Source organism: Lynx canadensis, chromosome F2 (assembly GCF_007474595.2).
Source record: "Lynx canadensis isolate LIC74 chromosome F2, mLynCan4.pri.v2, whole genome shotgun sequence".
Classification (NCBI taxonomy): domain Eukaryota; kingdom Metazoa; phylum Chordata; class Mammalia; order Carnivora; family Felidae; genus Lynx; species Lynx canadensis.
Genome location: NC_044320.2, coordinates 37,562,339 through 37,578,948, shown reverse-complemented (window position 1 = coordinate 37,578,948; position 16,610 = coordinate 37,562,339). Strand labels below are relative to the sequence as shown.

The 16,610-nt window shown below is 37.5% G+C and overlaps 1 protein-coding gene across 2 annotated transcripts in view; it reads left to right on the top strand.

Annotated features, from left to right (window-relative positions):
- VPS13B (vacuolar protein sorting 13 homolog B) overlaps positions 1-16,610 on the top strand; it is an 820,834-nt gene that overhangs the window by 600,750 nt on the left and 203,474 nt on the right. For both annotated transcript variants that reach the window (XM_030304021.2, XM_032591891.1), the window contains one exon: positions 13,004-13,691. In XM_030304021.2, the coding sequence (XP_030159881.1) occupies positions 13,004-13,691 (688 nt within the window). The remainder of the gene's footprint in view (positions 1-13,003; positions 13,692-16,610) is intronic.

Genomic DNA, 16,610 nt, shown 5'->3' with positions numbered 1-16,610 from the left:
GGTCATCTGGCCAATTGCTTTCTCAATGGTGGTGCTACCTGCAGTCTCTTTGCCCTCCAGTCTCTACTCCCAGTGCACATTTTGATTACATTTATTTTTCCCAAGCACTGCTTGTCATTTATTTGCTTAGAAAGTTTAGTTTTCCACTGTATATAGCAGTGTTTCTCAAATATTAGTGTGCATAAATATTACTGGAAGTTTGTTATAAGTTCAGCTCACCAGGTGTCACCTTCAGGTAAGATGCTTTTTGGCATGAGGCCGGAGAGTCTCTGTTTTAACAGGTGCCCTAGGTTATTCTGATTCAGGTGGCCAAAAGGCTATAGTTTAAGGAAGACTGGCATAAAACTAAGAATTCAGTTTCCTTAACTGCTACCTAGAATCTTGCTTTTCCTGCCTTTCCAGCCTCATCCTCCGCCCTTCCCATCAATACCTCTCTTGTTTGAGCCAGATGGGGTGTTTCCTTTGCCATACACTTACCCACTCTCTTTTCTGTCTTTTGTCCCTTTTTCATTTATGTGGTTCCTTCAGCCTCAGTGTTCTTACTGCCATTTGAACAAGTCCAAATCCTGGTTTCTTTCAGTCTTGGAACAGACGTGTTCTAAAAGCATCTTTAGTAAAGTATCTCTAACCTAGAAGGCAGGCTCCAATTTAACTGATCCTTGTGTCTCCTTTTTCACCCAGGGACCTAAATAAGCACTTTGCAAATTATTCACTTCAGGTGTTTTTTTTTTCTTAATTCATACATTAAATATTTATGGAATGCCTACTGTGTACCAACCACTATTTTGGGTGTTGGTGATAAAGTAGAATTATAGATGCTCAAAAAGTCTGTTTTCAATAACCTTACATTCTAGTGGGACAAGTGTTTGTAAGTAAATATTTAAACTGTTTTGAGAAGAGTAATCTGGCAGTACTATATGGGATAGGTTAGGAAAGAGAAAGACCAGTGAAAGAAACTAATTAAGGAACTCAGGTAATTAGCCAGTGGGGAAACTGGGAAGGGCCAGTAAGAATAAAAAATACAAAGGAAAAACAGCAAGAGTAATTACTGAAATGAAGGAATGACCAGCAGTACTTGGTAGGGAACCGAAAGGTGTATTTAATATTTGAGCCCTTTGGGAAGGAACAAAAAAGAAGTTAACTTATAAAGGTGATATTTTAGGGGAAAGGTAGTTTAGAATGATATGGTAATGTTTTATTTATTTATTTCAATTTTATTTTTTGCCAATCTAAGTTATTTATTTAAGCTATCTCCTGCCATAAGCAAAGGAATGGAAGATCAGTATACTGGTCAACAGTTGAAACAAGTAAGGAAAGATGTGGAGAAGCGGGAACCCTCTTGCACTGCTGGTGGGAATGTAAACTCGTGCAGCCACTCTGGAAAACAGTGTGGAAGTTCCTCAAAAAATTAAAAATACATCTACCCTATGAGCCAGAAATAGCACTGCTAGGAATTTACCCAAGGGATACAGGAATACTGATGCATAGGGGCACTTGTACCGCAATGTTTATAGCAGCACTCTCAACAATAGCCAAACTATGAAAAGAGCCTAAATGTCCATCAACTGATGAATGGATACAGAAATTGTGGTTTATATACACAATGGAGTACTACGTGGCAATGAGAAAGAATGAAATATGGCCCTTTGTAGCAACGTGGTTGGAACTGGAGAGTGTGATGCTAAGTGAAATAAGCCATACAGAGAAAGACAGATACCATATGTTTTCACTCTTCTGTGGATCCTGAGAAACTTAACAGAAACCCAAGGAGGAGGGGAAGGAAAAAAAAAAAAAAAAGAGGTTAGAGTGGGAGAGAGCCAAAGCATAAGAGACTGTTAAAAACTGAGAACAAACTGAGGGTTGATGGGGGGTGGGAGGGAGGGGAGGGTGGGTGATGGGTATTGAGGAGGGCACCTTTTGGGATGAGCACTGGATGTTGTATGGAAACCAATTTGACAATAAATTTCATATATTGAAAAAAAAAGAAAATGACAAAGGGGGAAAAAAAAAAAAAGAAGGAAGGTGAGCTTAAGGTCCCATATACTTTTCTGGTCTATGTGTATAACCATACCAGTGCTGTGGTCCACACTGGGTAGTGGTCCAAGTTCTCTTTATTCGTCTTCATAGTCAATCAGAAGTGGATTCACGTGAGAGTTCTGGTAGACAGTATAATTACCATCTTCCCAGGGAAAAGACTTGGACCTGGTATGGAGATGGAGGTAGGTGACAAACTCAGGTCTCTTGTGCTCTCTGTGATGCAAATTCAGGAAGACACTGAGCATGCTCACTCCTATGCGAGGGAGCACTAAGAAGTAGGTGAGGACTTTCCACATGTGAGCTGTGCCCAGGACCATCCTACCAGCCCAGAAACCCAGTACCCAGCTGCCACCGCCCTCTTAGACCTAGACCTATGGTGATCTTTTAGATGCATAATGTTTATAATGGGACATACAAGTTGAAATGCTCAAAAGCAGTTAGAAATAGGAAGGTCTTGTAAGAGTCCAGCCCTCTCTCCTTCCCTTCTCCAACTCAACTCACTAATATTCTCAGTCTTAGCTGTTCCAAGGCCAAATTCCTCCCAAAAAATATTCTGCATCTCGTTTTGATTTTCTGGGGATGTGACATGACTCCCACTATTTTGTACTCCCAAGTGTTTGTGCAGAATGAGGTCTAAGCTCATCCCCAGAAGACCGTCTCTAATAATAGCCCTCCCTTGCATGGTTCTCAGCTGACTGGGTTTGGTTTGCTAGAAGAACTAGGAAGCCATCATAATTAAACTAGAGAGTCCTTTGGGACTTTGGGTATGGTGGTGAGGATCACTGTGGTCATTTATGACTCTTGTGGAAATAGGCAAAGTTTGGAAGATGGATTGTTAAAGCATTAGCATAACACATAGTTTGGGAAGCTACTTGCATTACCTGGAGAATCCTCTTTTTCCGTTCTTGTAATTGCTCAGGCCAAAAAATTCAAATCACTTTTGTCTCCTGTCTTTCTCTCATAATATCCAGCAATCCAGTCCATCAGCAAAAAACAGGTGTGTGTATGTGTTGCATAAAATTTTATGATCTGATTTCCCCACTAGGATGTAAACTCCATGAAGGCAAGGACTTTGTTTCTGCTATATCCCTAGTAGTGTCTGGAACATAGTATATGCTCAGTAAAAATTTGTTGAATGAATGAATAAATGTGAAATACTTTTTACATATTTTGCTTAATAATTTTGACATTTGCTCCATCTTCAAGAAGCTAAGGAAGTATTTTATCACAATAAAATTATTATAGCTAAAGTCCAAACATTAACCGTACTTGACTGAATAACATTACCTTATAAATATCATTAAAAAAATAGAATCTTTATTCTTTAAGTAGTTTAGAGAGATACAAATTTTAAATACTAAGAACACTCCTCTTTAATGATGCTAATTTGGTAAGCTGTTATGAATATGATTTTCTGAAATTTAGTATTAACGAGAGACATTGTGATAAGATCAGTTAGTACTCTTATAGCTGCTATGATTAAAATTTATGAAAAATTTAAAAGCTTTTTGAGAAAGTTTTCTCCTGAGTTTCCAGACTTGCTTCCTACTTTAATGTTTGTAGAGTTGCTGCTTGATATTTGGGAGGAGGTAATCTAACATTTTCTTTTTTTAACTTCTAAACTTTTATGCAGACAGTTCCACATGGTCAAGAATATCCTTAAGATATATGTTGGATTACCTTCATTAATGTACAGTAAGTTGTTTTCTTAGAACAGCAAATATTACTTAGGACATATAAGGATATGAAAATTAACTGATGGTGTAGGGCCGGCTGACCCCAACTATTGTTAGGAATACAGTATTTACTTGGTTTAGAGAATCCTTCAAATTTCTAGGGATTAAAAGGAGAGGTTATGATCAAAGCAGTTTGTGTGGAAGGTCATTTTAGCGATGATTTTTATGGAGTAGCAGCACAGAACAAAGTTCTTCTAATGGAAAAGAAGAATTGGCTGCAGGGCATAAGCAAATGTTTTTCTCTAACATCTTGACCATTTTGCATTTCAAGTCCATTGTCCATTGCATCATTAAGGTATTGATAACATAGGACAAACAGAATCAATATGTAGCTTTAGTTCAGTTTGGATTTGATCTGCTATCATGAAGTTAAAGGGTAGCCAATAAAAGTTAGTAAGTGAACCTCTATTCTATGTCTTGATGGATTTCAATAAAATCAGCTAAGTAGTGGAGACTACTGAGATTCAGGTTTACTTTGAAGAGAATCTACAGTTAACCAAACCAGATTTGTTTAGATTTAATAAATAGAATATATGATAATGAAAATCAGCTCAATATTTTTGTCAACTATTTTCTGTTTGGCAATGAAAACCAGCTATTGGATAAAGTTAATTATGGATATACTTAAACCCTTTTCATTGTTTTTAAGTTGTACTGAAAATGAGGGGAAGATTAGTTTTAAGAGCATGCTCTTGCATCACTTCCATAAACCCTTCATGGTTTCCTTAAAGGACTATATGCGATTTGAAGGATAAAATAATCAAGAGTTTGTATGTATTTTTATCAATAGAAATTTCACCAAGTTCACCTATAGTTTTCTTATCAGAACTCTTACCAGGTTCAGAGTTGCAAGGCAAAGGACCACTGGAATAGTTAATAAGCATATTCTACTTCTGCCCTTCTGCAGAAACTACATGCAAACTTTTCTGTGACTCTTACAGAGAATGCATAGGCTCGGTAAACTTTCATCTGCTTCAGGGTCAGGGCTGATTCAATCTTACGGCAAGTTTATGAGAGTGGCTGATGTGATACAGTTGTTTCTAGTAAAATCAGACTAGCTCTAAGGAGCCAATCTAAGTCCGTCTCTGAGTAAAATTCTATGAGAAACAGACTCCAGCTCAGACACAATTGTAAACCCTGATATAATAAGGACTTGCAGCTGATTTAATCCTATTGAAAATCTTTAAGCAGCCATGAGACAAAATGGTTTCCACATTGACATTAGTGGTATGAACCTTGGATTTCATCAGTATGAGAGGTAGTTACCTGGTACACACAGTAGCCACTTTTTAAGAATTACCATCGTGGTCATTTCAAAGCAGGGTGTTTTTTCTAACATAGAGGCATCTGTTTTGATAAAGATCCAAGTTCCCACAATGTGTTAAGTTTTATTTTTTAAAAACTGAATCATTACAAAAAGCAAACAAGTCAAACGTAAGTTCAGAAGTTAGTATAAATCAACTAGATCTAGTCTCCTTGAACAAAAATGACCAACCTGTTCTAATTTTATATGTGACAGACATAGAGAGAGAGAGAGGGAGAGAGAATGAGAACTGTTTCTCAGTTAAGGCCTTGTATGCAAAGTTTCACCTGGGACTAATTTTTTTCATGAATTTAGAAGCTCCTGAAAATAAGCTTATGCTATGAAGTCGTATATGTATAAAAAGGACAGACAGACACAAAAGTCTAAAGGTCAACACTGCAGATAAAATCTCAAGAACTATGATTTGAACTTGTGTGGAGAGGTTGGTGTGTAGACTTTTTGTTTGTTTGTTTGTTTGTTTGGCTTACCATATTGAAACACACTGATAATAACCAAGGTCTTATATAGTCCGTTTGGCACTTAGAACTGGTCCGTTTTTGTCCTTTACAACTTTAATTAGAACAATAGACCAAACACGGACTATATAGTAAAACACAACCTTGCCTGAACTGTCACCATGCTGCTTTTGTTGCATTTAGCCCTGGTCTTGAAATGTGAATATGTGAACTGACACTTAGCAGGCTGTAGTGGCCTCATACTGTTACTTCAAAGAGCCGGAAAAGTAACTTCATGAAAGGGAAAACTTGAAACTGTAGTACTCTTTACCATTCTATTTGTTAAGCAGTGATGGGTATCATTAGTTCTGCTCTTTTGCATAATTACTGCAGTATTGTGAAAACTTTTTTTTGCCGTCCAACTGGGAACAATTATATTATGTGGAATCTGGTATAACATTTGGCTTAGAGAAATAAAATCTAAAAAGCCCTCTTTTCTAACACTGTGTATCTGTAGTACCCAGTGCTTGTTCAAGTTTGGTTTTTAAGTTCAAAATAACATGGATTGGTGACAGTTAAGGAGATGTTTCATAAAGAAGGTAATTTATTCTTTATAATGTTTTAGTTAATTTCTTGTGCTTAAATTTTACCTAGCACATCACTGAGCTCTTATGGTAATTCATGCATAAAGTGATAACAAGTTTATTAAGTACAATGCCAACATCACTGAAAATTTGAGACTTAAAGATAAACTTTGTTTTCTTGATTAAATTAATTCATCCAGCAGAAATTAAGTATTGCCAATAGTTACGACAATTTGCTATTTATGTAAAACTTCCAAAGTAGGCTGTTTTGGGGTTAAAAGTATACAACGACCTTCTCCCAGCAGCAGTACCCCACCCCATCCCAAAAACCAAACTTCCAGAAGATGCAGCTAGAAGAGTATGTTTGCAAATGTTTAGACAGTGAGGCACATAATTTTCTCAAGCTTGTAAAAATTCTTCTTTGTAATTCCAGTATGTGAAGCCATTAAAATACTGTAACTGATTTTGTATTGTATTTGATTTTGTGTAAGATCTTTGCTTCTTTGAAGACACTACTACATTTTAGCAGGGATAGTAAAATTAGAGTAAATGTCACAGTGATATACCGATAGTGATTGTCACTTTGGTTTTGTGGTTTCACACTTGATTTTTCATAATTTATAAGATGTGAAAAATGATCTTCCGATCGGCAAAAGATATTCTGATGAAGGTTAAAGTATGACTGTCGCGTGGTGGAAATATTACTTCTGCATTGCTGTTACAGAACCATAATTACAATAGGATGGTGGGAAAATATGTAGATATATCTGTGCTTGGTGTATAGTTAGGAAGGTTTCCTTAAAATGACAAAGCATTGGAATAGATGCTGAATTGCCCTTTTTTTTGGTCATCCATCAGAGCACAAAATGTATTTGTTTGAGATCTTGCTAATTCTCAAGAGGTTGGCTTCTACATATTTTTCTTTAACAATGTAAATATCCATTTATTTGAAGCATTTTTATTAATGAGGCTGACTTTTGAATGTGCCCATAAAAACGTTGATATGGCCAAACCGGAAGTTTCAGTCAAGCTTATCTTTCTGTGCTCCCAAATGCTACTGAAGAACATCTAATTAATGTCATTTGAAATTATTTTAACACATTCTTTGGTATTGTCACATACTCAAGTATGGCTTTAGCCCCTGCTCCTGAGATACTGTGGCTCTCGCCAGACTCCAGGGTGAGCTAGTAAACTTACCTATCTCCATGCATTAAAAGAAGGAATTGGCTCCAGCTCGCCAGCTCCCAGTACAGCTTTCAGCACCTTTCCCTGGGTGGCTAGGGTGTGTGCCACGGCCAGCTGGGAAAGGATGGGAAAATGCGCTGAAATGATCTAAGAAGTAAACTATCAACTTGATGTGTTTTCCTAGCTATCGAAAATCTTCTCGTATTGAAACCCATTGATAGTGAAACCGTAGAATTCCTCTGATTTAAGTACCATCTGGTTGTGCTCAAAGCTTTAAAGCTGTTATCTCCGCATAAAATTTCAGAGTCCTATACTTTTTACTTCACCAAACTATCCATTTTTCAGCCACAAATATTTTTCCAGCTCTTTCAGATTTTATCTAAAAGTATATTTTAACAGTATTTAAATAGTTCTTAAACAATAACAATTTATCTTGATAGATGGCATGGCTGTGTTTTTTCATTTTATTTTAATTAGCCATTGTGGAACCAAATTCCCTTTTGTTTTAGTCTTTTAAATATTGTTTAATTATAGTTATCATGCCAGATATCTTAAAGGTTATTTTACCAATACAGTTTCATTTAACATAACCCATATGGAATCAATAGCCCGGTTTCCTAAAGTGAATGCTTGGAAAATCTTACATTCATATGTTAAGAGTACACATCCTTTCCTCATTAGTTGGAAAGTACAGGGATTTTGGCACGGGTTCTGTGTGGAAGCATTGTGCAGCTTTTATATGGATTTTGTTTTTAGCCTTTGATGACACTGTTTAGAATAGGAAGTATCTAATAAGTAAAGCATTTTGTCTCAAGTGCTGCCAGTGTGTTTAATATATGCCTGGAGGTCTGAAACATTATCTTCTTCACTACAGTAATATGCATTTAATTCTCTGAAAGCAGAAGGTCGAACTTTTAAAAGGGACGCAAAGTACATTTTCAAACAGAATAATTCAAAACACATGGAAGAGGGGACCAGAGTAATGTACAGTTGGTTTTTATGGTTTAATCATGATCATGTTAATGCACACCAGTAGCTAATTAAAGAAAACTTTTATTGTCCATTTTAAATGAGTTAGGTAAAGAGTGGGAGAGCTGATGTAACAGCACTGCCCAGAGATCCATGTTGCTGCTGCATTCACTAACAGCAAGCAGATATTGCTGTTTTTTGACAACTTAAATTATTAGTCCCCTCAGACAATAATAAAGCAAAAGTTATTTTCAGAGTTATTACATGGTGAACTTTTCTCTTTCCACAAAGGAATAGTAAATTGATGCCCAAGTTTAGGGCTTAGCACACATAATTAATTATAAAACTTCTCAAGAGCAGGCCAGATACTCTTTAGTATAATAGATAAATCTGCAGTGAACTGGTGACAAACCAATGGATTTTTAAATATGTCTCAAAAATCATCAGCTTATTTATTTCATTGCTACAAATAGTGTGGAAACTTAGAAAAATGGAGGAAATCTTGGCTTTTAACCCAGTTTTAAGAATTTAGTTTCCTAGTACTGAGAAAGTTGTACTTTTTTTTTTTTTTTTTTTTTCCAGTGAGAGTCAGAGTCTTTCATCTCTGGGTCATTGGTTCAAATTCCATTCTGCTCAGTAGTGACTAGAATTAGTTACCATCTGACTTCTGTTCAGTAACCTGCATGACCCAAGCTGATAGCTGCCATCCTGCCCTTGCTGATTATTTATATCTCAAGATCAGGCTACCTGACATTCACTAGAGCTTAATGTGGCAATCTCAACACGTAATAGGGCTGAACACTAAATATCTTTACCTATGGGAGGTTTATTTTGTCATGTTAACACTGTTGGGGAACACTTAATTTACTTTAAGAAAGGAGAGACTAGACTTTAAATAACAAATCTGTAAATCAGAAAATGTAATGCTCTATTCATAGAAAGTAGTCTCATGTAGTTAACTGTGTTCACCTTTCCTGACTGAGAGAATAAAAATAGTTGACTTCTGGATTTGGGTGTTCCACGGAACTCAGCCTAAAGGGATTCTTTATTATTTCTTTATTACGTTGTATACAGATATTTAGTTTGTGATGCCTCAAAACGTGGGCACTAAGTCCTAGACTGCTTTTTTCACATATTATTTGAGAATTCCTAGTTGGTAATGGATCTGGTGTATATTTGAAATTTTTATAATAGGGATAACTAAAAGCTTTAAAATTAAGTTATCATTTGGTAATTGCCTTGCTCTTTATTTTACTGAATTTTTATGTTAAATATGCTCCTTTGTTTATTTAGCCAGCACACAATTGTTAAGCTCTACTATGTTACAAGGAATATCATGTGTGCTAGGAATACGAATGGCGTTCCCTCTTACCCATTGCCTAATATCTGACTGACCTTACATCTATTGATCAATCCCTTTAAGCCTCAGGTTCCTCAGCTGTGAAATGGGGATAACAGTACTCCTTCAAAGGGTTGTAACACTTGGTATAGAAAATGTACGTGTGTGCTAACATTTGGCAGATAACAAACGTACTCAGTGAGTGGTATCTTATTTTTTTTTATCTTCAGTCGCTTACATTGAATTGCTCTGAGACAGAACACAGTGTGAAAAGTGCTAAGATAATATTAGTTTGTTACAAAATTGCAAAAGCTGGTAAGACTGGCACCATCTGGTAGGGTTGAGGAAATCTTCGCAAAGAAGGGGACTTCTTTTTTTTAACTTACCCTTAATTGCATGCTGCTGTGTGTGTTGAACACATTAACTCATTTAGTGCTGCAGCAACTTTGTTGGTTGGATGTGAATGTCCCCAGCGTGAGGCTGAGGACCCAGCAGAGACTGTGAGGATTGCGCGAAGTGTGGTCAGCTCACAAGGTAGAGTGCAGATCAGGAAAGAGCCCATGAATATATTTGGAATGACCTTAAAGAGAACAGTATATGGGGAGGTCTGTGTCCACGTGTTTATATACTAACAATCATGTATTTCTAGTCTGCAGAGCAATTTTTTTCATTTCTTATTCTGTCAGAAACTAACATATCCTCAAACATTTCTGGATCTTCTCTTCAGCATGTCAGGCTCTGCACTAATCCTTAGTGATAGATAGAAGCCAAGTGACATGGCCGAGTCCCTCCAACAGTCCTTTACCTGGTAAAAGAGACAGGCATATGGCAGCTGCCCATTATTAGGTGCTTACTGTATACCAGACATTATGCTGACCTCTGTAGGCAAATTAGCTCATTGAATCTTCAAACCCTTTGAGGTCAAATTTAATATCCCTATTTTACAGATGAGGTTATGTAGCCTTAGAGAGGTTTGTACCTTGTCCAGAATCCTACAGTCAGAAGGTATTGGACTTGACCCCATAGCCATCTGCCTCTAAAGCCTATAAATATTTTAACACTATCTAATACTGCCACCACAGAACATTTTAGGAGAAAAAAATCGAAGTATGTGTAAAGTGCTAGGATCACCAAGCAGATAAAGAATGAGAGAATAATTCTCAGACAAGTGTCATTTGTTCTGAGTCTTGATGGATAGCTAAATATTTGCCAGCTACCAGGAGCTCAGAAGGGCCTCTCCAGGCAGGAAAGAGCACCACACAGATAGAATGGCTTAAGAGTACATGATATCTTCAAAGAACAGGGTTAAGGGGTGCCTGGGTGGCTCAGTCAGTTAAGCGTCCGACTTCAGGTCATGATCTCGTGGTCCCTGAGTTCGAGCCCCACGTCGGGCTCTGGGCTGATGGCTCAGAGCCTGGAGCCTGCTTCCGATTCTGTGTCTCCCTCTCTCTCTGCCCCCCCCCCCCCGTTCATGCTCTGTCTCTCTCTGTCTCAAAAATAAATAAACGTTAAAAAAAAAATTAAAAAAAAGAACAGGGTTAAGTTGTTTTTGCTTCAGATAGTTCTTGTTGGACTTTGATAACAATATGTCTCCTTCAGCTATTTTAAAATCAACTTGCAAGAAATATTTTTAAAATTCTAATGAAAAAAATAAAATAAAATTCTAGTGTCTCTTATATCACTGTCTTGAATTAGTTAACAGCCTTCAACATTTTCATAAGCAACTCATAATAATTTGTACCATGTGGAAAAATGATACTATATTTATCAATTAAAGAAGCCTAAGAAATGATAAGCAATACCCAGTACATTGGGGAGTATTTTTCCATTGCTGGTGCTAATATAAATTAATGTAGCCTTTTTGGAAGGGTGTTGACAATATTCAGTAACCTTAAACTTTTTTATACCATTTACGTAGTAATTCCACTTTTAAGAGCCTTTTCTAAGGAAATACTAAGTGTTTTTCCACACATGTTTATTGACAAAAATTAAAAACTGGAATGTTCTGGGGCGCCTGGGTGGCTCAGTCGGTCTAGCCTCTGACTTCGGCTCAGGTCATGGTCTCACAGCTCGTGAGTTTGAGCCCCGCATCAGGCTCTGTGCTGACAGCTCGGAGCCTGGAGCCCGCTTTGGATTCTGTGTCTCCCTCTCTCTCTGCCCCTAACCCACTTGCATTCTGTCTCTGTCTCTCTCAAAAATAAATAAACATTAAAAAAAAAATTTTTTGTAACCTGGTATGTTCAATGATATGAAAATGGTTGAACAAATGTTCCTAACACTAAATGAAATGTTATGCAGCCTTTTAAAACCGCATTTATGAAGAGTATATTAGCATTTTTAAAAACTGGGATATACTTTGTCTCTATGGTATGATCATAACCATAAGGGGACCGAAGGCAGGGGGGACCTTTGTACAGGTGGAGAAAAAAATACTGAAAGGAAGTACACTAAAATATTACCATTGGTCATGTTTGGTGATAAGTGATAGTCGGGAGGATTTGGGTTTTTCCTCAGATTGTCCGTGGCTTCTTTAATGAATCTGTGTTACTTGGATAAAAAAGCAAATGAAACATCTAGGTCTCGAGTAGCATCTCACAAACTGATGGTTGGCAGGACCTAAGAAAGGGGAGCAGAGGAGCAAACTAGAGATCTCGGTGCTGTGCTGCCACAGTGATGGGAACTGCCGCTGCCACCAAATTGTCCTTTGTTCTCCACACAGGGAGTGGTGGATGGAAATTTTTGAGAATAAGTAGCCTTTAGTGCACAAAAGAAGAATCCACCTTCAGGGGCTTTACTTACTTGTATTTTGCTTCATCACTTACGTATACTCTTGGTTCAAGTCCTATTGTAGAGAAAAATGAACTTCATTTTTAATAAAATACACTTTATTTTACTTTTCCTTCATAATTTAAGACTGCTGACTTTTCCCTCTCTTTCCTCCTATCCAAAAACTTATAAATTAATTCTATAATGACAAGGGTAAATAGTATAAGCTACTTCTACCTAAAATAGAATTTCAACCGATAGTAATCATGATTTGGAAATACGAGTTTATTACACTACTTGAAAAAAAATCACGGTCTAGAAGACTAATATATTCTTTAAAGAGGCATTTTTAAATCCATACTACTGTTAGTATTAGTCCAGAGACAGGAAGTCTGACTCAAAATATACTCAAAGGTGTATGTTAATAATAGAAATGCACATTTGATGCTTTTTCTCAAGTATTTCCTCGGCATTTTAATATGAATAATTTTTTGAATGGTTACTTGATTTTTAGGATTACTCTGATATAGGTAATACTGGAGCCATTTTAACAACTTATTTATATAACGTCCTTTATATAATAACACTTGGGATGTAACTAGTTTAAAATATTTTATTTTTCCTTACAGATCTCTAAGCAAGAACAGAAAAAAATGGATACATTTGACGGAAACGTGGCTGAAACCTCATCTCGGTACAGTGGTGCTCAGGATAGTGGAATTGGCAGTGACAGCGTTAAGATCAGAATAGTACAAATAGAGCAGCACAGCGGTACCAGTCAGCATCGCATCGCCCGTCCCTCACGCCAGTCATCAATTGTAAAAAATCTCAATTTTATTCCCTTTGACGTATTTATTACCGCAAGTAGAATCTCACTAATGACCTATTCTTGTACGGCCATACCCAAATCAAAATCCCAAGAACATAAGGATGATGAAAAACCAGGCAAGAGTTCATTAAATCTCCCAGAAGTTGATTCAGATGTTGCTAAGCCCAGCCAGCCATGTATTTCTACCGTAACAGCAGAAGATCTCTTGAGCAGCAGCGTATCTTTTCCTTCGGGGAAGAAAATAGGGGTCATCTCTCTCGAAAGCCTTCATGCATCCACGAGGTCATCTGCTAGACAGGCACTTGGTATAACTATCGTTCGGCAGCCTGGACGAAGAGGAGCCGGTGACTTGCAGCTGGAACCTTTTTTGTACTTTATTGTGTCCCAGCCTTCCTTGCTTCTAAGTTGTCACCACAGAAAGCAGAGAGTGGAAATATCCATTTTTGACGCTGTGCTTAAAGGGGTAGCCTCTGATTACAAATGTACAGGTAAGAGTCTTCAGCTTTACTGAAGTGCTAATAACTACTACTACTACATAGTGAGTTTTATTCCCAACGTATCAAGCTTGATCAAACAGAAAACAGCTGGCAGACCAGACGAGACTCCTTTTCTCTGCGGAATATGTAAATATGTAAAGTTCACGTCCCACAGCTGAATCATGTTTAAGTAAATGTTTGAAATGTATCAAGGTTTAGCCCCAGTGTTCTTACCGTGCCTCTGAATATTCATTTCTTTTTTCAAGAGCTGAATGAAACAGGGGTTCTTTCTGGCCTATAGAAATCCTTAAGAATTTCCAGTGATTGGGAAGTAAAGCTTTTTTTCATATTAATGGCCCCTGGGTATGCTTTCCATATTAATGCAGCTGTTCAGGTTGAAAACAAGACAAGAGGAAAAGGGGCTGTTGTAAACAGAAAGTCCATTGGATGAAAGAAAAAAAAAAAACCTTAGAAAATGAAGTTTGTTGTTTTGGTATTCTTTTGATCTAATCATCTTGCTGTAACAGCATTATATTAAATGTATTTGAGAAAGTTTATGAGTAAGGTAAGATCATTTAAAGATGTTTATACGTGTATAAGAAACACATTTATTAGTGGTATTTGCCAATTGGCTCTTGTTTCTCCATCCATACCTTTCTTATAACCAGAGAGCATCCTCCTACATTATAATAATTATATTGAACTTCTGAAGCTTGTTGCCTTTTAAGAGTAGGAAGCGATCAGGGGTTTGGATTTAAAACATAATCGTTGATAGTAACAAGGGCTAATGGAAACGGGGTCAGAGTATAGAGACTTTTTCCCTGTGTTGAGGTAGAATCGAAGATTTGGCTGGAGAACTGGAAGGGGTAGCTGGCCATCTAAGATTCAGTACTGGAAGAAGGTCCTAGCAAGCTCAGGTATAAATCAGGCATTTTTATTGCTATCAGGTGGTCCCATCTAGCAGATGGAAGCCAGCAGTGAGGCATTTGGAGAATTTGTCCAATCTGGAAGTCAAGCTGGTTTGTTCTTAGCATAAAGGAGAACCATTTTACACAGCAGGCTCCTGGAGAGTAGATGGCAGGTGTGAGGATTAGGATTCATTTCAGGCCAAGGAAGTAGGGTCAGAGGAGCCCTTGCCTCTTGCTCAAGTGTAGTACAAGTCCTCTACTTTGGAAAAGGGTAACTAGCCAGTTGCTAAGGAAGAACAACCTAGGGTTACCTCCTAGACTGCATCCTAGCCTTCTCTCCGCTGATGTGCTGCTGGAACTAGCTCAGACTGGCTTGCAAGAGCCAATCGTTAAAGTTTTTAGGAACTTTGAAAGATAGTTGTTAAACCACTGGTAGTTTAAATCGGCGATGGTGAGAATATTTAGCCACATAGATGGGCAAATGCTGTCAGTCAGCTCTCCTGCTCTGAGAGCCAGTTTTTAAACATTTGCCAGTAACCACTACGTCCCTTCCTCAAACACGTTCTCATTTACTGAGTACATAATACAATAGGAAATACAATACGTCCATCAGGGGCACTGAAGATGGGAATGGTACTGTGATTGATGTCTCATGTGATTCAAGGACTCATGCCTGTATACCTGATACCTGTTTGGGAGTCTGCTTAGCATTGGCCAAAACTATGTGCAGGAATGGGAAAATAAGTCTTAATTCCAAGGCACTCCTTAAGTTCTTTCAGCCATAGTTGCTTATAGGCTGGTAGCTTCAGTGGCCTCTACTACGAGATACTGATACTGAATTCAGTGAAATTATCAGGGCTCATATCAAAGTTGTGCATTTGAATTATAATCAGTTCTTAGGTTGAAATAATAAAGTATTTTTTGTTTAAAAAACTCCTTGGGGGTGCCTGGCTGGCTTAGTCAGTGGAGCATGTGACTCTTGATCTCAGGGTTGTGAGTTTGAGCCCTATGCTGGGTTTAGAGATTGCTTAAAAATAAAATCTTAAAAATAATGTTAAGAATTAAAAAAAAAATTAAAAATCCTTGTATGTAGACCAACATGGAACCCAAATTCTGTAGATGAAGCTTAGAGTGAAGATGATGGGCCAGTTCACTACAGGGGGTCCTATGTGGGAGGAAAAAGGTTTGCATACCTTCTAAGGAGCATCCTTTGCATAATATTCTTGTAGATGTCTTTCTTTACACAAAATGTGTCTACTTGGACATTTACATTACCCCAAAAAAGAATTATCAATATAAATTATCACATTTCTTAAAAACGAATTTTATCATGGGGCGCCTGGGTGGCTCAGTCGGTTAAGCATCCGACTTCAGCTCAGGTCATGATCTCACGGCCCATGAGTTCGAGCCCTGCGTTGGGTTCTGTGCTGACAGCTCGGAACCTGGAGCCTGCTTCAGATTCTGTGTCTCCCTCTCTCTCTGCCCCTAACCCACTAGCATTCTGTCTCTGTCTTTCTCAAAAATAAATAAACGTTAAAAAAAATTTTTTAATGAATTTTATCAGAAAGTAAGTAGTTAAAATATGATAGCTAAAAAAATTAAAGAAGCAACTAGCATTTATTGGATGTTCATTCTGTGCCAGACAGTGTACTAATTCCTTTAAATGTATTTTCTCATTTAATCCTTGTAACAACTCTATATGAAATGCTATATATAATCCCATCTTAAAGAAGAGGAAACTAAAGTGTGCAGAAGCTATGTAACTTGTCCACGATTACAGACATAGCAATAAGCAGAACTAAAATTCAAAACAAGATTTATTGGACTTGTTAAGTCTGGTCTCTCAGTGGATCCCTGGCATAAAGGGAAAGACGTGAATCCACAATTCTCTGTCAGCCTTCATTGTCCAGGCCAGGATATGCAAATGGTTCCCTCTGTAATGTTTTAACTGGTGGATTTTTGTATGTTAAATGTGTCGTGATATGACTACACAGTACTGCCTCTCTTGGTATTATGACAAACC